The sequence below is a fragment of the Oncorhynchus mykiss genome, chromosome 2 (assembly GCF_013265735.2).
Source record: "Oncorhynchus mykiss isolate Arlee chromosome 2, USDA_OmykA_1.1, whole genome shotgun sequence".
In the NCBI taxonomy this organism is placed as follows: Eukaryota; Metazoa; Chordata; class Actinopteri; order Salmoniformes; family Salmonidae; genus Oncorhynchus; species Oncorhynchus mykiss.
The window spans coordinates 95,702,379-95,724,521 of NC_048566.1; the positions used below are offsets into that span (position 1 = coordinate 95,702,379).

General features: G+C 40.8%; 1 protein-coding gene across 1 annotated transcript; it reads right to left on the reverse strand.

Annotated features, from left to right (window-relative positions):
- Positions 1–980: 980 nt before the first annotated feature.
- On the reverse strand, positions 981–18,737 carry LOC110500466 (nicotinamide phosphoribosyltransferase). Its single transcript, XM_021577854.2, has 11 exons — positions 18,422–18,737; positions 10,777–10,933; positions 9,993–10,096; positions 9,624–9,752; positions 5,995–6,153; positions 4,627–4,763; positions 4,072–4,297; positions 3,653–3,772; positions 3,030–3,170; positions 1,679–1,813; positions 981–1,365 (listed from the first exon to the last, which is right to left on the reverse strand). The coding sequence occupies exons 1-11, from the start codon at positions 18,467–18,469 to the stop codon at positions 1,252–1,254; spliced, it is 1,470 nt and encodes a 489-aa protein (XP_021433529.1). The 5' UTR covers positions 18,470–18,737; the 3' UTR covers positions 981–1,251.
- Between the last annotated feature and the right edge of the window lie 3,406 nt (positions 18,738–22,143).

A 22,143-nucleotide genomic window follows, 5' to 3' on the forward strand; every position in this document is an offset into this window, starting at 1 on the left:
GACCGGCTAAAGTGACCCAAAAGAGACACACTGGCGGAGTAACTTAGTTTTATTTATTTATTTATTTCTTAATTTGGTTAGGTTTTTAACCTTATGGTCCACTTAGGAGCCTACAACAAGTCACAGTAAAACATTAACATTTTTAACCATAACTTTTTAAACATTGTTTTTGTATACAATCTACATTAACAATCTAAATGGACCAAAAAGAGACAATAGAAACATCTGCCAATGGCAATGTGAGAAAATGATGGTAACTAGTCTGGCCCTAGTTCAGGTTTAAATTATATATTTTTTATTTAAATGTAAGCCAGGGCGGGATCAGCCAGCGGCGGCTTCCCGCATGCGCGATTCATTTGCAGTCTGGACGTGGAGGGGTGAACATCTCCTGCTCTGACTGCAGCTGGGAGGGACTGCTGTGCGAGGACTGGGCCGCCTGTGAGTGCTTTGGGATGGGGGCCCACGGCAGCACCAGCTGCTCGTTGAGAAGCGCAAGAACGATGCGTGCTTTCACGTCAGTCTCCAACAGTCTCCAATAACACCAGAAAAAGTCGCTAGATTTGTCGCTAGTCGCTTTTTTGTTGGCTACACTGCTGCTAGTATGTTCAAGTAACGTAACTTTATACCTGAAAAGAGTGAGCTGCAGCCCTCACAGACCGTTAGGTACTTTGAAGACCATGTGGCCTGTTACATTTGATAACACACACTATCCCCTTTTAAACTGGCTCATTTAAATCTAGATGGAAAAGTCATTTAGTTGTTTATCCATAACATTTTAAATGAATCTGCCTGATGTTTTTTCTGGATCATTTTGTCCATCTTCAATGAACGGTTGTTTAGTTCTTACAAATTATTTTTGAGAATGTGAAGAATATCCTGGACATATGGCTTCGTGAACACAGAAGCCTGCCTTCCCCGACTTCAAACCAGAGACAGAGACGATATGAAATGAGATTTCATAAAAATAAAAATATACATAATAAAATCAAAATATTCAAGTTTAATTTGTCTCAATAAAATGTTATTTTTATATAATTTCTCAATCATACATGTACATGATCCTACATGTCGAAAATACATAGTTTCTTAGTTTATATATTTGTACCGTTGTGCTAATTAAGTCTCTCTCTCTCTCTCTCTCTCAGGACAATGTTGAGTGTTGTTTATTATCATCCTTGGTGGTCAGTGCTGTACAGGGAGGTAGAAGGGATCCAGTCCTTTCTGCGTAGTGTGTTGGAGCATGTACAGGCCTCAGTCTACAGACTCTTCCAGATCACAGTCCCTGATCTTAGCGTTGTCTCTGACCTCATCAAATGTATACGTCTTCAGTATCACTCCGTTTCTGAAAACGGTGTGAAGCAGATCCTGGGGAAAGAAGAGCGGGAGAAAACTTTACCTTTTAAAATATATATATATATATATTTAACCAGGCGAATCAGTTAATTAAGAACTTTACAATGACAGCCTACTAGGGAACAGTGGGTAAAACTGCCTTGTTCAGAGGGCAGAACAATAGATTATGTTACTGGCCCAACGCTCTAACCACTATTGCTGCCCCAATATGACTTTTAAAAGAACTCCATATTAGTCCCAATATTTATTTCTGTTCAAGCCTCAGAGAGTAATAAAAATACTTATATCTATGGTTTTAGGACTACTACTTGTTTAAATGACTTACTGGACCGTTTTCCTCCAGGCTCCCCTTCCCTTCTTCCAGTGTCACAAAGTCTCCTGTTGGTGTTCTGTGGAGCGACAGACGACCCTTCTTTGATCTTTTGTTAGGGTCAGCAACAGGGTCCTTGAACACATTCAGCTGTAATCAAAATAACATAAATACAACAGTGGTCACCAGATCACTTCCCGAGTCCAGATCACTTCCCGAGTCCAGATCACTTCCCGAGTCCAGATCACTTTCTCAGTCCAGAGTCAAAATGTCGAGATCTACCTTTCAGATTTTTCTTCTTCTATCTAGTCATGGTTTTAAAAGTTTACAAATTTCACAGTATTAAGTTTGCTGTAGGTTTCTTTTACGCCTGCTACGTTACTGCTGACACGGTCATCTGAGCCATCCGATCTGTTGTGATTACATCATGTAGGTCTGATATCTGATCTGATCTGTCTGTCTGTCAAGGTCTCTCTCTCTCTCTCCTGTGAAAAATGGGCCATGGCACAAGCCAGGGTTTCTTCATTTCTCTCCCACTGACCATGTTTAGAATAATGCCTTGTAATGCTTTGTAACATAACTTAATTTTACAACGTGAATGATAACAGTGAATGATATTTTATTAAATACACTTGTATATAGAATTCCATTCTTATGACCATTCACTGACCTTAGTCAGCTAAATGTATAATACATGATTTAAGGCTAGTGTTCTTGCATGTTGCTATTTATCTTATGGAGTCAGATCGTTCATATTGATAGTCTAATTGCTTAGTGTTTATTACAGATCGCCATGTGATGTGTATATATAACATGCTTACATATAAGATATTGCCCACTACAATAGTAATAATTATTCGCCTACCTCCTCATGCATTTTGCACACAATGTATATAGACTCTCTTTTTTTTCTACTGTGTTATTGACTTGTTAATTGTTTACTCCATGTGTAACTCTGTGTTGTCTGTTCACACTGCTATGCTTTATCTTGGCCAGGTCGCAGTGGTAAATGAGAACTTGTTCTCAACTAGCCTACTTGGTTAAATAAAGGTGAAATAAAAATAAAATAATGAATTACAGTGTTATTACACAGGGATTAGAGCAGCTTTATATAAAGTATTAACAGACTTGGGCTCTTTCCTAATTCATCTTTCCTCTCCTCCTCTCCTACTCTCTCCTAGCCTCCTCGAAAAAGTATTGGATGAGAAGGACCGAGTGGAGGGACCCTGGATCCTCTCCTCCAATGCTTTTCCAGAAGGAAGCAAGGAGAGAGGAAACAAGGAATTGAGAACAGATGAATTGAGAAAGAGACATGAATTCACAACAATGTCCTCTCATGAAAATGACTGGATGTTCACTGACTCACCCCCAGTCCGTTGGTCACCACAAAGCTACACTTGAAGCAGCAGCTGAGCAGGTCCCGGGTCAGTTTTTGGAGTAGAGCACCGCCCGACCCAAAGCCCACGTTCTCTATACTCCACCTGTGTTTCTTCATCCCCGCCACGATCTGAAAACGACAGAACACCCGAGGGGTGAGTTCCAAGGTCATTTTACTGAACCAAGCCTTACTAATGCTGTTCATTTAAGAGCAGTGGATGGAATCCATTCCAATCTTAGCCGGAAAAACCTGGAGTGGTTCAAAGCTTCCATCAAGTGAGTCACACAACGGATTCAACTAATCCTAGTCTCTCCAGTCAAGACTTTGATTAGTTGAATCAAGTGTGTGGCTGACTGGTTACAATGAGACTGGTTACAATGAGACAGGTTACAATGAGACTGGTTACAATGATTGCAATGAGACTGGTTACAATGAGACTGGTTACATTGAGACTGGTTACAATGATTGCAATGAGACTGGTTACAATGAGACTGGTTACAATGAGACTGTTTACAATAAAACCTTGGAACAACAGGTAAGATTGGACACCAGTGGGTAAGAAGTTAAGAAGGTAGGAGGATCAGGTAGGTGGGTGAGTACAGTGAACCTACCTCCTGCAGAGTGTTGATGTCCACACCATCCCCCTGAATGACTCGGATGTAAGGGGGTAGCACCTTGTATCCTCTGCTGTTCTCTGTGGTGCAGAACTTCCTCCCTAAAATCTCCAACACCTTGGAATCGGCAAGATGGTGGTAGACATGTTCACAGTCCTACTCTCTCTTTAAAAGATTTGAATGTATTTATAATGAGCTGTAGTCAGAAGACTAAAACATCATACTGGTCCTACACAGTGTCAGTGATACTGCCAGTGAGACTCATCCCCTTTCTCCATTAGAACCAGGGGAAAACAACGAGGCCAAAAAGTGCACTAAACAGAACCATGACCGATGGTTCATCAATGTGTTTCCACCACCAATGGACTGTTGTAAAACTACTAACGCTAGGTGATGATTTATCTATCCTTCTTTACCTTGAGGACAGTATCTAATGGGTCTCCTGAGTCTGGCCTGATGACCAAGGGTGCGTCAGCGCTGCGGGACTCAATGAGGCTCCTGAGGTCCTCTCCCCATATCTTCTCACAGGCGTTGTAGATATCGTAGCTGTCGCTGACGATGGACACGGGCACGTTGGGGAACTGCCTCACAATGTGCTCAAAGGCATCTTTCTCGTGGTCCTTACCCCAGGCGGTGATGGTGCTGGTAATAATATATTTATTCGTAGGTAAGCAATACAGTGTATTTGGTAGAGCAAGAAATCACAAAAACCAAAAGCATGACTTAAATGGGTTTGAGATAAACACAGAGGAACAGTAGTACAATACAAAACCCAGAAGAGGGAGCTAGATATCGTGCTTTGAAAATGATAGTGAGAGTAGATGAATGAATTAATTAAAAAGTTAAACTGACTTGTTGACGGCCATGTACATACAAAATCAGTCAATTTTCTACAGTGTGATTGCTTGCTTTAGCTCTAATCTGTGCTCAATGTGCTCTACCCGCCGTGTCTACCTGTGTGTCTGTGTTACCTGTGCTCTGCGGCTGGCACAGAGAAGCCGGGCACAGGGTCTTTGGTGCCGTAGTACTTCTTAATGACACAGATACCAGCTACCGTGTCTGTGCCTTTAAAGTTCACCAGGTGGGCAGATGCTCCGATGCCAGCAGTCTGAAACCAGACAAAAACCATCACGTGACGGGAACAACTACATAGTACGGCTGTGTACTAGTGGTGTATGTATGTATAGAAGATGAGAAACTGAACAGGTTTTTTGATTACAAAGGGCGTGTTTGTAAATTCACTATGGAGTGGCAGAGTGTGCTTAGAGTGCGCTCTGGGCGTTCGTAAACTCAAGAGTGTTGTCAGATTGTCTATTAGTAAATTCAGAGCGTTTTGCTTTCGGAGCGTTCAGAGCACCCACTGGACGCTCTGGTCGAGGAGTAGGGTTGATCCGAGCGTTCTGAACTCACAACGGCAGTCAAGCACCCAAGCTAACTGGCTAACGTTGGCTAGCTTTCTAGCTACTTCCAGACACATAATGAGAGAACACCTCACTCTGACCATTTTACTCTCCCTAGCAGAGCTGGTTAGGCTGTTCATGTTGTCTCGTGCGTTGGTGACTGTAACTGTGCTGCTGGCAACAATTTAATCATATTTTTGACAGGGTAACACCGGTCATATTCAATGGGTGTTGCGCGTTCAAAAATGTATCTGTTATTTTGGGGTGGCAGATAGCCTAGTGGTTAGAGCGGTGGGCCAGTAACCGAAAGGTTGCTGTGATCGAATCCCCGAGCTGATGAGGTAAAAATATGTTGTTCTGCCCCTGAACAAGGCAATTAACCCACTGTTCCCCAGTAGGCCGTCATTGTAAATAGGAATTTGTTCTTAACTGACTTGCCTAGTTAAATAAAGGTTATATTTAAAATAAAATATAATTCTGCAATTTTGAAATGGGAGTAGATAGCGAGAGGGTATTTATGAACGCACCCAAAGAGTTGTTGAGAAGAGGAAGGTTTCCTAAACTGGGTCCCGGGTGAACTTTTTTTTTTTCACCCTTAGGTGAACTTTTTTTTTTTTTTTTTCCCCAAACACTACACAGCTGATACAAATAATCAAAGCCCAGGTCTAAGTTTGGGAAACCTTGGCATAGAGTAGTGTTTCTCAAACTTTTACTCTGGGACCCCGAGACATTTTACAATTTTTGTTTTAGCCCTGAATTATCCCACCTGACGTACCTAGTCAAGAGCTTGATGAATAGATCAAATACATGGACAGGTTTGGGAAAGGGGCCTTTGTTCGACCCCAGGTTGACCTGTTGCACTAAGCAACATGTATGTTGTATGCACAGTATGATGAATCCAACACTATTATCATAATTATCGTCCATTACAGTAAGTACCTCTTGAGATGAGACTCCCCTGTAGCCAAAGTCATGCAGCTTATACTCCAGTTTGTCCTGGTTCCCTGATGTCTCCAGTAGATACCTGGCTAGGATCTTCTTCTGCTCTCTGGAGTTAGTAGCTACTGTGATGGGGTACCAGATCTGCACCAGGATTGTCTGTTAGGAAGAAGAAGAGAGGTTAGCGGTGTAAACGATCTGATAGAGAAGAAGAAGAAGAGAGGAGGTTAGTGGTGTAAACAATCTGGTAAAGAAGGAGAAAGGGGCGGCACCTTGTGGTTAGAGTGTTGGACTAGTAACCGAAAGGTTGCAAGTTCAAATCCCCGAGCTGACAAGGTACAAATCTGTCGTTCTGCCCCTGAACAGGCAGTTAACCCACTGTTCCTAGGCTGTCATTGAAAATAAGATTTTGTTCTTAACTGACTTGCCTAGTTAAATAAAGAAGAGGAGAAGAGAGGTTAGCAGTGTAAACGGTCTGGTAGAGAGGAGCCGGTTAGTACCAGCATGGTCTGAGAGAGGAAGTGAGGAAGTGAGGAAAGCGTTAGTGATGCTGGGTCTCTTTAGTACATCATGGACATGAATCAGCGCTACCTACGATACAACAAGTAAACGATGTGGACCATACTTGCGGATTTAAGCAAGAATTTAAAATGAAACAAGTTCACACGCACAAAATGCATATCAGCTAATTAAAATTGTTGATTTATTTGCATGTGACATAAATTGACATTTTAGCTGGTCCCATCAGATAAAATGGCACGGTAGGCCTTTGCTAACCTCACCGGCTGGCAGTGATTACATCCTGATACAACTTCTGCAGCCAATTAAAATTGTTGGACGTAGTTGGACGCGTCCTTAACATACCTCAGTCCAACAGCACGTTCTGATCATCAGAGCAACGTGTATTTGACTGACTGGTCAAATTGTTCCCTTTGTGAAGTTCATAGACCATGTAATTGTCACAGATTGTGGCAAGGGTTCGAATCTCAGATGAGCCCCCCCACCCCAACCTTTGAAATGTAGAAATGTGTGTGTTGGAAAGGGACGTAGCCTACAGCCAACAGCTTGAAAACGAAAAAGGAATTGAATTACATCCTTGCACACAAACACACTGCTATTGCCTGCATTATTATAATAATCCACTTTCTCACATGCGTTTTGAATCGAGCATCAAGGACCGGCATTAAACAGTTTTTTCCTCAACAAAAGAAGCTTGATACAAGGTGGGCTCGAAATCACGGTTAAAAAACACTATATACACTATATAGGTTCAGAAATGTTGTGAAATAGCACAGTTACAAATAGAAATCAAACTGGATGGACATCAGATATAGAGGAAGGAATAAAAACAAACTAAATATAACTATTGTAAAATAGACTGTCTGTAAAATGTGTATAAGATGTATAAACTGATGGTAGAAGCCTAAGTGTTATTGTTTATTAGTTTACTCCAATTGGGGGAGGGGTGGGTCTGCGGGGAATAATAATGTTTTTATTTCATTTTAAAGTGTGTATATATGTACACTACCGTTGAAAAGTTTGGGGTCACTTAGAAATGTCCTTGTTTTTGAAAGAAAATCACATTTTTGGCCATTAAAATAACATCAAATTCATCAGAAATACAGTGTAGACATTGTTAATGTTGTCAATGACTATTGTAGCTGGAAACGGCTGATTTTCAATGGAATATCTACATAGGGCGTACAGAGGCCCATTATCAGCAACCCTCACTCCTGTGTTCCAATGGCACGTTGTGTTAGCTTATCCAAGTGTATCATTTTAAAAGACTAATTGATCATTAGAAAACCATTTTGCAATTATGTTAGCACAACTGAAAACTGTTGTGCTGATTAAAGAAGCAATTTAGACTAGTTGAGTATCTGGAGCATCAGCATTTGTGGGTTCAATTACAGGCTCAAAATGGCCAGAAACAAGACCTTTTTTTAAAAACTCGTCAGTCTAGTCTTGTTCTGAGAAATGAAGGCCATTCCGTGTGAGAAATTGCCAAGAAACTGAAGATCTCGTACAACGCTGTGTACTACTCCCTTCACAAACAGACGCCTCACAAGTCCTCAACTAGCAGCTTTATTAAATAGTACCCGCAAAACACCAGGTGACTCTGGGATGCTGGCCTTCTAGGCAAGAGTTCCTCTGTCCAGTGTCTGTTTGCCCATCTTAATCTTTTCTTTTTATTGGCCAGTCTGAGATATGTATTTTTCTTTGCAACTCTGCCTAGAAGGCCAGCGTGTGTGTATGTGTGTGTGTGTGTGTGTGTGTGTGTGTGTGTGTATTTACCCCAAAAATATATGGGGGATTGGAAATGGAGGTCGGTAGGCCTTGTGAATGTTGACCTGTTTAAAGGTCTTACATCGGCTGCGGAGAGCGTGATCACACAGTCTTCCGGAACAGCTGGTGCTCTCATGCATGTTTCAGTGTTATTTGCCTTGAAGCGAGCATAGAAGTAGTTTCGCTTGTCTGGTAGGCTCGTGTCACTGGGAAGCTCTCGGCTGTGCTTCCCTTTGTAGTCTGTAGTAGTTTGCAAGCCCTGCCATATCCGACGAGCATCAGAGCCGGTGTAGTAGGATTCAATCTTAGCCCTGTATTAACGCTTTGCCCGTTTGTTGGTTCGTCGGAGGGCATAGTGGGATTTCTTATAAACTCTAGCCTTTAGCTCAGTGCGGATGATGCCTGTTATCCATGGCTTCTGGTTGGAGTATGTACGTGCGGTCACTGTGGGGACGACGTCATCGATGCACTTATTGATGAAGCCTATGACTGATGTGGTGTACTCCTCAATGCCATCAGAGGAATCCCGGAACATGTTCCAGTCTGTGCTAGCAAAACAGTCCTGTTGTTTAGCATCTGCTTCCTCTGACCACTTTTTTTTTATTGATCTGGTCACTGGTGCTTCCTGCTTCAAGTAGCCTAGTAAATTATGCATCAGTGCAATATTGCCACACAACATTTTGTTACAGACCCAATGGTAAAACCTTGAATTTGTAGGTTACAAATATTTTAAGAAATGCCATTGGTTGGTGGATTGAAAATCCATTATCTTTGATAGGCTGAAGCAGATGTTGTGCCAGGATGTAATCACTGTCACTTGGTGAGGTTACATGCAAGTGAATCGTCTATTTTAAATTGGTGGATACTTTAAATGCGTGCTTATGTTTGAAGTATGGCCCCAGGCTCTTTTAGAAACCATGCATCTTATTGTTGTTGTTATTAAGGAGCCTCTGCCCTGACACTTTCTACCACGAGCAAGATATAAATAGACAACAATGCGCAAAGCATCTGTTCAAATGACGTTTGTATCCTAAGGACATGTGGCAGATATAATAACAGTGCTGAAGCATGACTCAACGATGCTATGGTAATGTCATAGTGAAAAGGGGGTTTAGGCACCGACTAGAGGCCTGATCCCAGATCTGTTTGCGCCCTCTTGCCAACTCCTATGGTCACTGTCGCATGAGGAGTTGGCAAGACAGCAAAGATAGATCTGAGACCAGCCATATAAAATTAAATTCAAGGGGCTTTAACGGCATGGGAAACATATGTTAACATTGCCAAAGCAAGTGAAATAGATAATAAACAAAAGTGAAATAAACAATCAAACATTTCTAACTAACCTCTACCCAGTTGGTGAGCCAGTAGCATTCTGGGTCAGTACTCTCCACGGTGAAGAGGACATTACCTCTGGGGATCACACTACCCTCGGGAACAGCCTTGATTTCAATGGGCAGGTGGCCGTCATACTTCTGAAACACAAAAACTCAGGGATCCGTACTGTAGCATGATTAGACCACAGAATAATGAGATGGTTTTGGGTTATGATAGAGTACGAACATTTATAAGCAGAGTCCTTAAAAAAAAAAAAACTGGAAATCTAAACTATTAACAAAAATATTACATGTAGCTCCTTTAACATTAACAAAAATATGACATCTAGCTCCTTTAAAATGCAATACACACAAAAAAACCCTCTGCTGCCCTTATACCTCCAGTATGTACTCCCAGCCCTTTTCGTTGAACACATCATCCTGAAAGTGTTCACGGTAAACTTCCTTTGCTTCTGTGATCTTCTGTGGAGTCACCACTTTCCCTGGGAAGGTGAGAGATGACAGATATGGGAGGTCGACACATGAAGGATGTGGGAAAGATGGAAAACGTGGAATTGTGCGTGGAAGCTGGGACCCCAAAAAATGTAAGTTAATAATAAGACATTATAAATTGTAAAAGTGATGTACTAGGTGTTGTACTAGGTGTGTACTAGTGTTGTACTAGGTGTGTACTAGGTGTATATTAGTGTTGTACTAGGTGTGTAGTAGTGGCGTTCTAGCGACGTTCTAATGGCGTTCTAGTTTCGTTCTAGTGGCGTTCTAGTTTCGTTCTAGTGGCGTTCTAATGGCGTTCTAGTGGCGTTCTAGTTTCGTTCTAATGATGTTCTAGTGGCGTTCTAATGGCGTTCTAGTGGCATTCTAGTTTCGTTCTAATGATCTAATGGCGTTCTAGTTTTGTTCTAGTGGCGTTCTAATGGCGTTCTAGTGGCATTCTAGTGGCATTCTAATGGCGTTCTAGTGATGTTCTAATGGCGTTCTAGTTTCGTTCTAGTGGCGTTCTAGTGGCATTCTAATGGCGTTCTAGTGGCGTTCTAATGGCGTTCTAGTGATGTTCTAATGGCGTTCTAGTGGCGTTCTAATGGCGTTCTAGGTGCTGCTCTTTTTCATGGTCCTTCGAGCCAAATGGTCAATTTAGTAATAATAAAAATGATATTTGTCATACCTTTCAGATACTTATGAAGGATATACTGAAGTCCATAAAATACAGTTTTATCATATTTCACTTTCTGAATCTTAGTGGATTCAGTTTTCTTTGCCCGACACTCAAAGTAGGAGTAAACCTTGGTGGTGTTGGGAGGGTACTGCTTGTAATGTGTGACCTGAAATGAGATTATACAAATACAGTTAATGACAATTATAAACGGGTGGTTGGAGCCCTGAATGCTGATTGGCTGACAGACGTGGTATTCCAGACCGTGTACCACATATATGACAAAACACTGCTCTAATTACGTTGGTAACCAGTTTATAATAGCAATAAGGCACCTCTGGGGGTTTGTAGTATATGGCCAATATACCATGGCCATGGGCTGTATCCAGGCACTCCACGTTGCGTTGTGCGTAAGGACCCTTAGCCGTGGCATTTTGGCCACATAACACACCCCCTCGGGCCTTATTGCTTAATTATACCACAGCGTTGTTGAATACTAATTTCTGATTGGCTAGAAAAGCATTCTAGAATGGACATTAAAACCAGATAACAGAACAGTTGGAAAAATATATCGGGACACCTTGCAATCATGACGCAATATGCACCTACACATGCAGACCATACTTGCTACAAAGTTACAGAAAGCTAAACCAACAACCACACAAACTGAAATAGGATACATTGTAAACACAGGTCCAATGATGAAGAATGGGGCTCCCGAGTGGCACAGCGGTCTAAGACACTGCATCTCAGTGCTAGAGGCGTCATTGCAGTCCCTGGTTCGAATCCAGACTGCATCACATCCAGCTGTGATATACAGTCCCATAGGATAGCACACAATTGGCTGGGGTAGGCCGTCATTATAAATAATCATTTGTTTTTAACTGACTTGCCTAGTTAAATTAAATAGAACGACTGGTGATGAAAAGTATGATTTAGCTTATAAAAAAATACAAAAATGTTTTCTTTGGTAACTGTGGTATAAGCGGGATAAACATTCTGTACATTACCTTGGAAATATGTACTCTGCAAAAGGACGAGGCGGACGTCGTCCGTTATTTCCAAGGTAATTTGACAATACTGAAACTTCATGGTCTCACACCCATTTAACATCAAGTGTCCCTACAATCTGCTTTACATTCTGTAGAAATGTACAATCAGAAGAAGACATGCAGATATCTGTACAGGTGTATAATAAACAGGAAGCGGATAAGTCATATTTGCTACTGAGATTGTTTGGGGTCTTGTCATCAAAAATCTGCAGTTTCCAGAAAAATAACTTTACTGTTGGTTAAATAAACTGGTAAAGATGATGTTATGATATTTGTTTTATTAAATAACCCATCCCACTCTTCCTCTGCATGCTCTGTGCTCGTGACCTTTGATATCACTGGCACCAACTGTCCTATCCTTCTCTTCACCCTGACGAATTTAAACTCTAAATGTCACCCAGTTTACACCCGGTCTCTGACCTACTCTGACCTACTCTGCTTCTGCTCTGACTGAGTACTGTCAAAACAAATGCATTAAACAAACGCAAGACAGGAACTAAAAATTATTGACAACATGACAACATTCTTGTTGGTGAAGTCTATGTGATAGAACAGATGTAGGATCTTAATTTGATCACCCAGTTGTTGCAGGAAATTTGGAAATGAAAACTTCTAGTGTATATTCAATGTTTATAAAAAAAAGGCTTCTAAAGGCTTGTAATTTCCACTTGAAAAATTCAGACTTGATTTGCCCTAATTAAAAATGTATCGACCCCTACTAAATTGTCCATTAACTATAATCTACACAATAATTCACATTTCCTGTTGCTGCATGATTATTTTCCTGCTGTGAGAAAATTATTAATAACAAACTGTCTGCGCGCTATTTATAATATATATAGTCAGAGATGTTCTCTCCAAAACTAATTGTTTCTGACCAGCAGCTCCAAAAGCAACAGCATTTATTGTAAATGAGGTGAACTGTGGAGACCATTGTGTTCACTTCTTAAAGGAGAAGTTTCCTTTTATACATGTTTTTTTTCTTATAGAAAGGCCCAGACACCTTTTTTGTGATTTGAAATGTTTTTAAGAAACTTACAACCAAACAGCAAATCACTTCCTCATCCTTGTTGTGTAGTGTGGGGACCCCACGAAAAAAACATGCTCCAAAACACCCAAATACGTCCTTTTAGCAAATCACTTCCTCATCCTTGTTGTGTAGTGTGGGGACCCCACGAAAAAAACATGCTCCAAAACACCCAAATACGTCCTTTTAGCAAATCACTTCCTCATCCTTGTTGTGTAGTGTGGGGACCCCACGGAAAACACTCCAAAACACCCAAATACGTCCTATAAACAAGGGCAAGGTCTTCAGATGTTGTACACATGGAACTTTATCCGCAATGTTATATTCCCTTTTGCCCAACATGTTTCCCCTATCCAGCTGTTCCATACACAGTGTAGCCTGCTGCTACAGGTAACTGCCAAAATAACGGAAACAACTACATAAAGTGTCTTAATAGAACGTTGGGCCACCACCACAAGCCGCCAGAACAGCTTCAATGTGCTTCCTGTGTGAAAGCACTCCATTCTTTCAATATACTCTGTATTCTTCATTTACTCCAGTGTTTCCTTTATTTCGGCAGAAATATAAAAGAAGAATGGACGGGGAGAGGTAATTCGCTCGTGTCTAAACAAAAATGGAATATAACGTTGCGGATCAAGTTGGGAAGGACAAAATGGATCGCAATACTGAGAGCTTTGTCTGTTCTAAAATGACGTTGTTTTTGGAGCCTTTTTTCATGTTTTTTTTTTTTTGCGGCGGCTTCAATAGTACACAACGAGGATGAGGAATTGATTTGCTGTCTGGACACGTCTCCTTTAATCCTTTCAAAAAAGTACAAGAGCTTCTTTCAGGAGTCACAGTAGTCTGAGTAGTTTATATTAATAAGTCTGTTGCCAAGCCAACTTCTATCTGACGGGCATCAATAAAAAGTGTTTGTTTTGGAAATAAACTTCTCATTAAGGCACTCCCAGTTTCCTGTCTGGCAGCTCTAAAACAGTACCGTCAGCATATCAGGCCTTGAAATCCAAGGGCTGATTAAATCCTTGTACTCAAATGGCAACAAGTCTAAACGGATATTGAATAATCTATCTGAGCATATGGTTCATCAACTATAACAATTATAGCCAACATCAGGTCATACCAATTAGAGGTCGACCGATTATGATTTTTCAACGCCGATAGCGATTTATTGGAGGACCCAAAAAAAAGCCGATAGCGATTATTGGAGGACCCAAAAAAAAGCCGATACCGATTATTGGAGGACCCAAAAAAAAGCCGATACCGATTTATTGGAGGACCCAAAAAAAAGCCGATAGCGATTATTGGAGGACCCAAAAAAAAGCCGATACCGATTTATTGGAGGACCCAAAAAAAAGCCGATAGCGATTATTGGAGGACCCAAAAAAAAGCCGATACCGATTATTGGAGGACCCAAAAAAAAGCTGATACCGATTATTGGAGGACCCAAAAAAAAGCCGATAGCGATTATTGGAGGACCCAAAAAAAAGCCGATAGCGATTATTGGAGGACCCAAAAAAAAGCCGATAGCGATTATTGGAGGACCCAAAAAAAAGCCGATAGCGATTATTGGAGGACCCAAAAAAAAGCCGATAGCGATTATTGGAGGACCCAAAAAAAAGCCGATAGCGATTATTGGAGGACCCAAAAAAAAGCCGATAGCGATTATTGGAGGACCCAAAAAAAAGCCGATAGCGATTATTGGAGGACCCAAAAAAAAGCCGATAGCGATTATTGGAGGACCCAAAAAAAAGCCGATAGCGATTATTGGAGGACCCAAAAAAAAGCCGATAGCGATTATTGGAGGACCCAAAAAAAAGCCGATACCGATTATTGGAGGACCCAAAAAAAAGCCGATAGCGATTATTGGAGGACCCCAAAAAAAGCCGATAGCGATTATTGGAGGACCCAAAAAAAAGCCGATAGCGATTATTGGAGGACCCAAAAAAAAGCCGATAGCGATTATTGGAGGACCCAAAAAAAAGCCGATAGCGATTATTGGCTGATTTGTTTTATGTATTTGTAATAATGACAATTACAACAATACTGAATGAACACTTATTTTAACTTAATATATATTACATAAATAAAATCAATTTAGCCTCAAATAAATAATGAAACATGTTCAATTTGGTTTAAATAATACAAAAACAAAGTGTTGGAGAAGAAAGTAAAAGTACAATATGTGCCATGTAAGAAAGCTTTTCCGTTTAAGTTCCTTGCTCAGAACATGAGAACATATGAGAACATATGAAAGCTGGTGGTTCCTTTTAACATGAGTCTTCAATATTCCCAGGTAAGAAGTTTTAGGTTGTAGTTATTATAGGAATTATAGGACTATTTATCTCTATAACATTTGTATTTCATATACCTTTGACTATTGGATGTTCTTATAGGCACTTTAGTATTGCCAGTGTAACAGTATAGCTTCCGTCGCTCTCCTCGCTCCTCCCTGGGCTCGAACCAGGAAGACATCGACAACAGCCACCCTCGAAGCAGCGTTACCCATGCAGAGCAAGGGGAACAACCACTCTAAGTCTCAGAGCGAGTGACGTTTGAAACGCTATTAGCGCGTACCCCGCTAACTAGCTAGCCATTTCACATCGGTTACACCAGCCTAATCTTGGGAGTTGATAGGCTTGAAGTCATAAACAGCTGCTGGCAAACGCACGAAAGTGCTGTTTGAATGAATGTGTCACGTTCTGACCATCGTTTGTGTGTGTTTTCCTTGTTTTAGTGTTGGTCAGGACGTGAACTGGGTGGGCATTCTATGTTGGATGTCTTGTTTGTCTATTTCTATGTCTGGCCTGATATGGTTCTCAATCAGAGGCAGGTGTTAGTCATTGTCTCTGATTGGGAACCATATTTAGGTAGCCTGGGTTTCACTGTGTGTTTGTGGGTGATTGTTCCTGTCTATGTGTTTTTCACCAGATAGGCTGTTTTAGGTTTTCGTTACGTTCATCACGTTCTTTATTTTGTAGTGTTTGCATTGATTCGTGTTTTACGTTTGTTCATTAAAACATGGATCGCAATCTACACGCTGCATTTTGGTCCGACTCTCCTTCACATACAGAAAACCGTTACAGAATGCTTACGAGCCTGCTGGTGCCTACCATCGCTCGGTCAGACTACTCTATCAAATCATAGACTAAATTATAACATGATAACACACAGAAATATGAGCCTTAGGTCATTAATATGGTCGAATCCGGAAACTATCTTCTCGAAAACAAAATGTTTATTCTTTCAGTGAAATACGGAACCGTTCCGTATTTTATCTAACGGGTGGCATCCATAAATCTAAATATTCCTGTTACATTGCACAACCTTCAATGTTATGTCATAATTACGTAAAATTCTGGCAAATTAGGCGGCCCAAACTGTTGCACATACACTGACTCTGCGTGCAATGAACGCAAGAGAAGTGACACAATTTCACCTGGTTAATATTGCCTGCTAACCTGGATTTCTTTTAGCTAACTATGCAGGTTTAAAAATATATACTTCTGTGTATTGATTTTAAGAAAGGCATTGATGTTTATGGTTAGGTACACATTGGAGCAACGATACGCACCACATCGATTATATGCAACGCAGGACACGCTAGATAAACTAGTAATATCATCAACCATGTGTAGTTAACTAGTGATTATGATTGATTGATTGTTTTTTATAAGATAAGTTTAATGCTAGCTAGCAACTTACCTTGGCTTACTGCATTCGCGTAACAGGCAGTCTCCTCGTGGAGTGCAATGTAATCAGGTGGTTAGAGCGTTGGACTAGTTAACTGTAAGGTTGCAAGATTGAATCCCCCGAGCTGACAAGGTAAAAATCTGTCGTTCTGCCCCTGAACGAGGCAGTCATTGAAATTAAGAATGTGTTCTTTAACTGCCTGGTTAAACAAAGATGAAATAAAGGTGTCCAAAAATACAGATTTCTGATTGTTATGAAAACTTGAAAACCGGCCATTCCGATTAATCGGTCGACCTCTAATACTAATACCAATGTATCCCCATATCTATAAGCTATGTGGCTGGGTGTGGTTCCTGCTTACAGTTAACTAGTCCAACGCTCTAACCACCTGATTACATTGCACTCCACGAGGAGACTGCCTGTAATGCAGTAAGCCAAGGTAAGTTGCTAGCTAGCATTAAACTTATCTTATAAAAAACAATCAATCAATCATAATCACTAGTTAACTACACATGGTTGATGATATTACTAGTTTATCTAGCGTGTCCTGTGTTACAATACACTGGTGCATCTGCAGCCGGATCCTTTTACTTTTTATTTATTTGACCTTTATTTTACATAGGCAAGTCAGTTAAGAACAAATTCGTATTTTCAATGACAGCCTAGGAACAGTGGGTGTTGGCTGTGGCTGCCTGTTCAGGGGCAGAACGACAGATTTGTACCTTGTCAGCTCGGGGATTTGAACTTGTAACCTTCCGGTCACTAGTCCAACGCTCTAACCACTAGGCTACCCTGCCGCCCCACAACATACAGTTGTGTAAAGTACTTCAGTAAAAATACTTGAAAGTACTATTTAGGTGTTTTGGGGGGGGGGTACTTTACTGTACTTTGTACTTTACTTTACTTTACTATTTATATTTTTTGACAACTTTTACATTTACTTCACTACATTCCTAAAGGAAATGATGTACTTTTTACTCCATACATTTTCCCCCGACACTCAGAAGTATGCGTTACATTTTGAATGCTTATAGCAGGACAGGAAAATGGTCTAATTCACACACTTATCAAGAGAACATCCCTGGTCGTCCCTACTGCCTCTGATCTGGCGGACTCACTAAACACATGATTCATTTGTAAATAATGTCTAAGTGCCTGCCCCTGGCTATCCGTAAAAAAAAGAAACATGTAATATAAGGAATTTGACATTATTTATACTTTTCCTTTTGATACTTAAGTATATTTTAGCAATAACATTTACTTTTGATAATTAAGTATATTTAAAACCAAATACTTATAGAATTTTACTCAAGTAGTAATTCACTGGGTGCCTTTCACTTTTACTTGAGTCATTTTCTATTAAGGTGTCTTTACCTTTACTTTCCACCACGGATGACATTAATTAAACGTACTAATTCCACTATGTTAAAAGACATGGCAAGAAAAACACTAAAGAATATATTTTTTTTTAAACACACAGATAAAATGTTGATCTGAGCTGGGTTCAATGACTCATTGCGGCTTGAAATGTTCATGTTTCACTGTAAACAGAAAGCTATAGGAATTACTTTCATTTTCATTTCTGATGAAGAGATACCATTATTTTAAACTTTCAATATAATGGGCTCCAATAATATTATTCAGACTTCAGGTGACCATAGAAGGCGACCATAGAACTCAGATATAATACCGTAGCTATTGTAACGTAATAGCAAGAAAGTGTATGTTTATCATAGACGATTTGGCTTAGCTGGCTGTTCTTGCATTATACCTTCAAATATATTACAATCAATTAGAACCACCACACACTTAAAACATAATTTCACGAAACATAATCCTAGGTACTGTCGCTAACTAGTGCGTAAACCCAGTGTATAATGTCACTCACCTTGTATGAATCGGTAGCCAGCAGGAAATTGAAGTCTCCGTGCTCCATGTTCCCCTCGTGATTGTAAAATCTGATTGCTGAAGGGCGGGGACACTAAGCCACGCGCTGTCGAATCTAAAGTACAAACAGAGATGAAGAGGCGAAGCGAGAGGGTTGACTCCGCCTAAAATCTGTCCGCTCGAAAATAAACATTAAGCATACCAAGTGAGGAGTTATTGTATTGGGGGCAATGAGATATAGTCGAATTTGGTCAAACTAAAAGTGGATTTCTAGTTTGATACGTGAGGCTTAATTTGATCGAATATGAACTCCATAACGCCTAGGTTTCGAATGTACTGAGTTGTGACCCGTTGTTCACATGCGTATCTGCCCTCTCATTGGCAAAACATTTCCCACCTGATCTCGTCTCCTCCCGCCTTCCTTTTGCCTTTGCAGATATGCGTTTCCATTGTTAGAGCGGTCCGTCGACCATCTTGTCAATATAATAGATACTCTTTGGTACAAATACATGGAGGTAGACTATGTACTTAGGAATGTTGGGGACACACGTTACAAGGATTCTTGCCTATTATCCAGGCTGGCCTCAGAGCTAAGATATTGTACTTATTGTGTCCCTTTGTTTTTCTCACATAATGCTCCCTTTGTTTTTCTCACATAAAGGACATACAGTGGCAACCCATCATTCAGCGCAGGTGGGGCAGAGCTAGATATATATACATATATTCGGGAGTGTTTCCTGTTTTGCATGATATTTTGACATTACTATGTGTCACATATCAGTTTGCAAACAATGTAAAAAAAAAAAAAAATTGCATTAATAAATCTGCATACAAACGTAGTCTCTTTTTTGCTTTCTTGAGTAAGGCAACTACAAAATGCAGGTGTTTCAGCCTAGCTCGGTGCTTTCTGTGTTGCTGGGGCAGCCAGCGGAAAATAAATATTGTCATATGAAGTACTCATCGACTATTGGACATAAACATTACACAACAAGTTAGAAATCACAAATTCAACAATAGGTGGCTAACTGCAAGCATTGCAATGCAATCACTAGCCTGCTATTCAGTGGAGTGGATGTGTGGTCCCAAGTCTGGGTTTAAGGGTCTCTTTTCCAAGCTTAAAAGGATAAACATTCAACATTTGCCATGATGTCAATCCAGCATGACTTCTGCCGTCCTCAAAACAACTGGGAACTCAGAACTGGAAAATCTGACTTCAGTGAGTTCAAGACAACTGGGAACTTGGAAAAAAAAACTAGCGCCGACTGGGAAAATACGTTTTGAACGGTCATCCAACTCGAAATTGCAAGTAGGGAACTCAGGCCTCTTTTCTCGGCTATGTTTGTTTCCCCCAAGTTCCCAGTTGTCTTGAAAACACCATAAATCCTGAGAATGCCAGACTATGATGACAAAGTACAAAGTTTGATGACAAAATTTACCCACAAAGGACCGCCGTGCAGCACAAGCAAAACATGGCTAGTCCAGAATGTAATATGCCAGGGAGATATGAATACTGTAGCCAAGAAAGTAATATTAAGTGTTGTTAATGTTGTGTAATAAGCTGTTAGTAGCCCATGTGCCTCACCCTAATAATTAGGTCCCTTTTCCGTTCTTAATTTCGACTACTGTTCTGACTTGGTGGTGCACATGTAGCCTATAGCCTGTGTTAAGGAAATGTAATCAAATATTGTAAGAGCTTTCATTGTCTATATGCCCCCTTTACTTATCCTGCAGTTCTGACTTGGTGTACAGGGAGAATACTGTAAGAACGGTCCATGTTCTGAATTCTGTCGCTGTACATTTCAAAAAGTGCTGAACAAATAGTTATATTGACTGCTGTACGGCCGTCCTAGCTCACTCATTAATGTCTTAATCAAAATGATGGATTGCCTCTCATCCACTCATTGTCCCATTCTGCCATAGTTTGTACATCTCAATTGTCAGTAGAAACCACATTTGTTTAAGCAAGTCAGCCATATCAGCTATGTGTTTTTAAAGGCAGTAAATGAGCCTGAATTAACTGTTTCACTGCCAGACAAAGCTCTGCTGATAACCAGGAGTAGCAGTGGTAAGGTTTTAGGACTGATGTGTTTGGACTCTGCTGTTGGGACAGCTTTATGTAGGTGTAACCAATGTGAAATAGCTATCTAGTTAGCGGTGGTGCTCGCTAATAACGAGGACCTGAGCCCTAGGACCATGCCTCAGGACTACCTGGCATGATGACTCCTTGCTGTCCCCAGTTCACCTGGCCGTGCTAATGCTCCAGTTTCAATTGTCCTGCCTGCGGCTATGGAACCCTGACCTGTTCACCGGACGTGCTACCTGTCCCAGACCTGCTGTTTTCAACTCTCTAGAGACATTAGGAGCGGTAGAGATACTCTTAATGATCGGCTATGAAAAGCTAAATGACATTTACTCCCAATGTGCTGACTTGTTGCACCCTCGACAACTACTGTGATTATTACTATTTGACCAGTCATTTATGGTCATCTATGAACATTTGAACATCTTGGCCATGTTCTGTTCTAATGTTGGTCATCTATGAACATTTGAACATCTTGGCCATGTTCTGTTATAATCTCCACCCGGCACAGCCAGAAGAGGACTGGCCACCCCTCATAGCCTGGTTCCTCTCTAGGTTTCTTCCTAGGTTTTGGCCTTTCTAGGGAGTTTTTCCTAGCCACCGTGCTTCTACACCTGCAATGCTTGCTGTTTGGGGTTTTCGGTTCAGCACTTTGAGATATCAGCTGATGTAAGAAGGGCTATATAAATAAATTGGATTTGATTTGATCAGTATAGGGAGCAAACAGAGACCAGGGCAGTACAGGGAGCAAACACTAGTGTAAACCTAGCTGAAGGAACAGTGGAAGTTACTGTATTTGAGCCCGTTAAGGGTGTCTAAGTGAGCTCAGGACAATATTTATTTGTAACTTTTATTTAACTAGGCAAGTCAGTTAAGAACAAATTCGTATTTACAATGACGGCCTACCAGAAGGCAAAAGGCCTCCTGCTGGTACAGGGGCTGGGATTACATTTACAAATACAAATATAGGACAAAGCACACATCACAACAAGAGAGGACAGTCAGTCACTTCACCACCACCTAAATGGTAAATATTTTCTTAACTCTTCTTGAACTGCACTGTTGGTTAAGGGCTTGTAAAGGAAGCATTTCACGGTAAAGTCTACACTTGTTGTATTCGGCGCATGTGATAAATAGTTTGATTTGAGAGCGACCATAACACTACATAAAGAGAGACCTAAGACAACATAGCATGGTAGCAACACAACATGACAACATAGAATGGTAGCAACACCACATGACAACAACATGGTAGCAACACAACATGGTAGCAGCACAAAACATGGTACAAATATTATTGGGCACAGACAACAGCACAAAGGGCAAGAAGGTAGAGACAACAATACAGCATGAGAAGCAGCCACAACTGTCAGTAAGAGCGTGTCCATGATTGAGTCTTTGAATGAAGAGATGGAGATAAAACTGTCCCGTTTGAGTGTTTGTTGCAGCTCGTTCCAGTCTCTAGCTGCAGCCTCTGAAAAGAGGAGCGACCGAGAGATGTGTGTGCTTTGGGGACCTTTAACAGAATGTGACTGGCAGAACGGGTGTTGTATGTGGAGGATGAGAGCTGTAGTAGGTATCTCAGATAGGGGGGAGTGAGGCCTAAGAGGGTTTTATAAATAAGCATCAACCAGTGGGTCTTG

Excerpts from the sequence above, each read along its gene's own strand:
- LOC110500466 (XM_021577854.2), bottom strand. The coding sequence starts at position 18,469 with ATGGAGCACGGAGACTTCAATTTCCTGCTGGCTACCGATTCATACAAG. Across the intron at positions 10,934-18,421 it reads TGGCTACCGATTCATACAAG|GTCACACATTACAAGCAGTA; the intron begins GTGAGTGACATT and ends ATCTCATTTCAG. Across the intron at positions 3,171-3,652 it reads ACATCAACACTCTGCAGGAG|ATCGTGGCGGGGATGAAGAA; the intron begins GTAGGTTCACTG and ends TGTCGTTTTCAG.